The following is a 6,176-nucleotide window of genomic DNA, read 5'->3' as shown; positions in this document are numbered from 1 at the left end:
GGAAGCCTGCATACTCGGGGGGGGGGGTTCGGCAGGTACCCCCGAGGGAACCATTCGAGACCGCCCTGTTTAACGCCTGGGCGACCACGCAATCCTCGGCACGATTGCCTTACACCTTGATTTCAGGCGTTCTCGCTCGCTCCCGCCGCCCCCGTTTTCATCCCTCAGCTTGAGCCTTGCCGGCTTAGGAGGTCCTACCAGGGTCGGAAAACCTCGCCGGCATCGCCTCGCGCTTCATCGGGCCTACTTTGAAGACGACGGGAGCACCCCTTTTATGCGGACTCATACCGCAAGGCAGGGGATACCGTGGCCGTATTCCGCCCCGCGAACCACACAGCGGATTTTTTAAAGAGGTTTACTCCTCGCGGGCCAGCCGGTTAAGGCAAGCCCCCCGTTCCTGCGAAACATGACCACAGGTTTACGGTATGAGCATGAGCCCCCCCACTGGGGGACCCGCCGTTCTCCCGTTAGCATAGAGGCCCTCGGTCTTGGGTAGTCAATCACCGAAGTGATCGACTACCGAAGGTGCAGTTCCTCTATCCCAGCGAACACCACGTGGAGGTGGGAAATCCCCGTGCCACCCCGGCACCAGCTCGTCCGCCACAGCCTGCGTCCTACAAAGTCTGCCCCAGGTATAGGGAGGCAAAATTGAAAGCTAAGGAATTGTTAGATAGGAAAGCTCAAGTAACCGCGCTGAAGCATAGTAGGGTAAAGGAGGTTCTAAACGTTAAAGATACCAGACCGCGCAGGAGCTACGCGAGCGTAGCTAGCGGGCTACCGACGGGCCCACAACAGAGCCAAAATCATAGTACCGCGCAAGATAACCAAAGCATTATCACTCAAATGCCCAGTATTAGGTCAACATTAAATCATACGCAAATACCTTTAGAAGCGCTATTTAACGATATGAAGTCCTTTTTAGTACAACAAGTCAATGCCCTCCAAATTCAAATCCACGCAAACACGAACAGGATAGAAAAAGTTTTCAGTGCTTTCTATGACACAAACACAATAACCTCCGACGAGGATTCCTGTAACCACAAAAATGGATATTAGCAGACAGATCAAAATTATCTCCGCGAATGTAAATTCCATAGTTTCCAACGAGAAGAGACACAATATTCTGGAGCTGTTAAAGGCCGAGTGCCCAGACTTCCTACTCCTTAACGAATCGAAGCTAAAGCCTCAACTTTCATTGAATTGCAAAAAATACACGCTCCTTAGAAATGATAGAGTTAACAGTAATGGTGGAGGTGTGGCTATATTAATTAAACAACAAATACAACACAAGATCATTGACATCCCGCAGGAAATAAAAGTAATAGAGTGTCTATCAATTAAAATAAAACTTAGAAACAAAAAAAACATAATTGTCACAGCGGGATATACGCCGCTGTGAACAAAATAGCTTATAAACCACACATTGACAGCAAAAATACAACCCACAAAATAGTCTATAACACAGCTCTACCAAAAGTCAATGTGCTCGGGAACCGCGTCCCAAAAAAGGAAAAATATTGGTGGCTAGTCAAGTAACCACTGAATAGTAACCAAAGAATGCGTATTATCTAAACATTGTAGATAGCTGTTATGTACATATGTATATATTAATGTAAATAGTAAGTAAATTTCTAGTTTAGATATTATAAGTCGCGGGAATGAGTGTGTGGGTGAGAAGTGAATGAAATAAGTGATTGTATGTGTGTGCAATATTTAGAATTACTGTAGATCCATAATTGTGAGATCCGAAACCTTTCTCTGGCTTCGCGTGTTTTTGGCCTTTCACGGGGCTTTTTAGCGACAGGGAACCGTATAGTAAAAAATTGATATTAGAACTGGACCCAAGAACAAGGGGATCTATGTTCCAGCTGTTTGTTAAATCTGCTTGAAATTTCTTCCAGTCCGTCTTAGCGTAGTTAAGATGACGCTTCGGGGACACAAAAGGGGTAAGGTCTCCTGTAAAGGGTAAAACTATCGATATACTAATTGCTCGATGGTCACTGTCGAAGTCGATTGTGGGGATGTCCATGTCCACGCTGTTTTTGAGATCTAATCTGCTATCAATGAAATCAATATCGATGTGGGCATTACTACGGGGAAAGGTGGGTCTCTTAGTAGCAAGCAGTTTGATTTTCTATTGCAGGACATTGTCGTTGATCCAGTTATTTAACGCTCTACCTCTACTGTTAAAGGAAGAGTTATTCCATGCCGGGTGCTCTGCGTTGAGGTCACCCCCTAAAATATAGAAATTATTTGGGTTTCCCCACTCTAGAGTTTTGCTCAGGTAGGCAAGTTCGCCAACGAATTCATCGGCTTGGGAACCGGGCGTATATCCCGCTGTGACAATTATGTTTTTTTTGTTTCTAAGTTTTATTTTAATTGATAGACACTCTATTACTTTTATTTCCTGCGGGATGTCAATGATCTTGTGTTGTATTTGTTGTTTAATTAATATAGCCACACCTCCACCATTACTGTTAACTCTATCATTTCTAAGGAGCGTGTATTTTTTGCAATTCAATGAAAGTTGAGGCTTTAGCTTCGATTCGTTAAGGAGTAGGAAGTCTGGGCACTCGGCCTTTAACAGCTCCAGAATATTGTGTCTCCTCTCGTTGGAAACTATGGAATTTACATTCGCGGAGATAATTTTGATCTGTCTGCTAATATCCATTTTTGTGGTTACAGGAATCCTCGTCGGAGGTTATTGTGTTTGTGCCATAGAAAGCACTGAAAACTGATTTGAATTTGAAGGGAATTGACTTGTTGTAATAAAATAATTTTAAGAAAAAAAAATACGCTGACTTCGAAATGCACTAAAAAGTATAAAATAATTTCTATTTCATTCAATCATACAATTACGTCACAGATATGAATGAAACCTATTTACTCGTTAGATAGTATATTAAATACATTTCAACCTTTTCGGAGGCGGCGCAAAATTAAAAGATTTTCTTGAACATGTCAACCTTTGGACAGCCGAACATAGACAAAGCTTGTATAGCTATTTTTTTTCTATACATATAACTCGACAGCACACCGCGAAGTAGGTGTTAGTGCGTATAGAATTTAACTATGGTCTATCTAGATTCATAGAGTATGCGACGGAAAGACTCGATCGCCGCATATACTAAAAATATAGAGCCCATTTGCCGCAAATTTGGTAATTCCCGCGTCGTGGGCTCCGTTTATAGGTTCTTAGATCCATGGCTTCCACATGCGAACGAAGTCGATTCAATTTCATTTACATCAGAAACGTTGCGAAATGAAGATGCAGTCGTTACATTTACGTATATTACCAGATATATCTATAATGGTTTGTATTCTTTCTCAGGATTTATTAATTTCCAATACGTCATACCACAATCAACTGGTTATTGGCAGCAACGTTTACTGACGTATTTTTAATTTTGCGCCGTGTTTCGTCTCGGTACGATTCCACGAGTGCGTACTGTGAAATACGAGGTGCGATCATTAAGTTCCCGGACTGTATCTGCTGTGACCAAACGGTTTACACAATTGACATGCGCTCACAGAACATATGAATAACAATCTTCAAGACAAATGACACGAAGTTTGGAAGCGATATGTTCATTAAATCGTGTGTTATACAATTTTATAGTAGCATACGCGCGCGCTCCGCTGCGAAATTACAATGAACTCCAAATTGGAACAAAGAGCTACCATTAAATTCTATGTGAGACTCGGAAAATCGGCGAGCGAAACGCACGCAATGTTAAAACAGGCTTACGAGAATGAAGCAATGGGTCGGACGAGCTGTTTTGAGTGGCATTTGCGATTCAAAAATGGCAGGACATCTTTGGAAGACGTCGAGAGATCCGGGCAGCCACTCACGTGCAACACTTCCGAAAACGTGGAAAAAATTCGGGCAATTGTGCATGAAGATCGACGCATCACCATCAAACAAATTTTCGATATCATGATGATGTCACTTGGGGAGGTACAAATGATCTTGACCTCAATTTTGAACATGCACCGCATTGCTGCGAAATTCGTTCCCAGACTTCTGTCGCGAGAAAAAAAAGATCACCGGCTACAAATTTGTCAAGATCTGCGGCAGCAGTGTTTGGATGACTCGGAACTCTTATCAAGGATCATTACCGGTAATGAAAGTTGGATCTACAGGTACGATCCTGAGACTAAACAGCAATCTTCGCAGTGGAAAAGCCCTCAATCTCCACGACCGAAGAAGGCGAGACAGGTCAAAAGCTCAACAAAGAGCAATGATCATTGTTTTTTTCGATATTCATGGGATTGTGCACCGAGAATTTGTTCCCACGGGTCAAACAGTGACTGGTGCTTTTTATTGTGACGTTTTGAGACGTCTCAGGGAGGACATTCGTCAGAAACGACCACAACTGTGGGCAAAGAAGAATTGGGTGCTCCAAGACGTCAACGCGCCAGCACACAGAGCATTCGTAACACAAGAGTTTTGTGCACGAAATAACATGATCGTCCTTCCTCACCTTCTATACTCACCAGATTTGGCACCATGTGACTTCTTTCTGTTCCCCAAAATGAAATTAAAGCTAAAGAGTCGGCGGTTTGACACGGTGGACGAGATTCAACGCGAATCGCAGGAAGTGCTCGACACGCTTCAAGAAGAAGACTTTCAGGAAGCTTTCCAAAAATGGCAGAAGCGCTGGGATCGGTGTATAGTTGCCCAAGGGGATTACTATGAAGGGGATAACAGCCAAATTTGAAAAAGGTAACTGTATCTGCCTATACGGGACCAGTCCGGGAACTTAATGATCGCACCTCGTAATAAAACGCCGGCCTACGGGACTGAGGAATTTTCGGTTTTAAAGTTCCCTTTAGTTAAATTTAATCGTATAATTTTTATTGATCTCTCGGGGGAGCCTGAGGAGCTCACTATAGACGGTTTGTTGACGCTTTAACGACTCGATTCTAACTGCCTGCGTCGGATCCGAAGGCAGCTATTTACATGCTTGTCGCGGGACATGAAGTAGACGATCTTTTTTTTGACGAGTCGCTAACGTTCGCGTTAATTCGTTAGATTTCGATTGTACGAATTGAACATATCGCCCGCCTCGCATTCGGAGGATGCGAAACGATACATATGGCGCAACGTTTGTAAACATTAAGACCAATGATCGATTAATAAGATTTACCTACGGACTAACAAATGACTGAATAGAATATTGAACAATAACCTAAGATTTAGAACTTAATGACTAATGAGATCTACAGGTAAGATATACATAATAGATGTTGAATAACGCATTGCATAATAGACAAGCACAATAAAGTTACAATGAATATAATCTAATTATATCGCAGCGCTTGAATTATTATCTAAAACCGGAATAGGGAGGGGACAGATCTGAGTTACTGGTCGCTTCGATTCACCGTCTACAGTGCGCACGGTGATGACACGAACCTTTTGATCCGCGCCTGGATGCAGTTGCGTGATGCGCGCAAGTTGCCATTTGGATGGCGGGAGTAAACTATTTTTTAAAAGTACGAGTTCATTTAGACGTACATTCGCGCAATCTTGCTGCCACTTCCTGCGTTGATGCAAAGTGTGCAGATAATCGGCGGACCAGGAACGCCAGATCTGTTCCGTTATCCTGCGAACGTGTTGCCATCGATCGAGCCTAATTTGGCTAATTTCTAAAACAGATTCCTCTGGAATCGCAACGATCGGTCGGCCTATGATAAAGTGATCGGGGATCAGAGCAGACAAGTCAGTAGGATCGCCGGCAAGCGCGGATATCGGACGAGAATTCAAACACGCCTCGATTTGACATAATACGGTTGAAAATTCAATTTGCGATAAGGTATGAGCGCCTACTACTCGCTTCAGATGATACTTAACACTTTTCACTCCCGCCTCCCAGAGTCCACCAAAATGCGGAGCGGTAGGGGGGATGAACTTTCACGTGATTCCGTCATTCGCCAATAACCCTTTGAGGGTCGTATCGGCGATCAATATATTAAAGGTTTGCCGTAATTCTCGATCTGCACCTCGGAAATTTGTCCCGTTATCAGAATACAAATACGCGGGAAGTCCGCGATGGCTGACAAATTTTTTTAAGGCAGCTAAAAACGCGGAAGTGGTGCAGTCCTCAACAAGTTCCAGATGGACTGCTTTGGTAGCGAGACATACGAATATAGCGATATAGTATTTCCGAGTT

At 43.4% G+C, this 6,176-nt stretch overlaps 1 protein-coding gene across 1 annotated transcript; it reads right to left on the bottom strand.

The window, feature by feature from the left end:
- Positions 1–2,134: 2,134 nt before the first annotated feature.
- LOC143264661 (exodeoxyribonuclease-like) lies at positions 2,135–2,671 on the bottom strand. Its single transcript, XM_076532847.1, has one exon. It carries the CDS (start codon positions 2,669–2,671, stop codon positions 2,135–2,137), a length of 537 nt encoding a protein of 178 aa, XP_076388962.1.
- Positions 2,672–6,176: the final 3,505 nt, after the last annotated feature.

The sequence above is a fragment of the Megachile rotundata genome, chromosome 6 (assembly GCF_050947335.1).
Source record: "Megachile rotundata isolate GNS110a chromosome 6, iyMegRotu1, whole genome shotgun sequence".
NCBI lineage: Eukaryota > Metazoa > Arthropoda > Insecta > Hymenoptera > Megachilidae > Megachile > Megachile rotundata.
The sequence above is the reverse complement of the archived record's forward strand: the minus strand, read 5'-3'. Positions and strand labels throughout refer to the sequence as shown.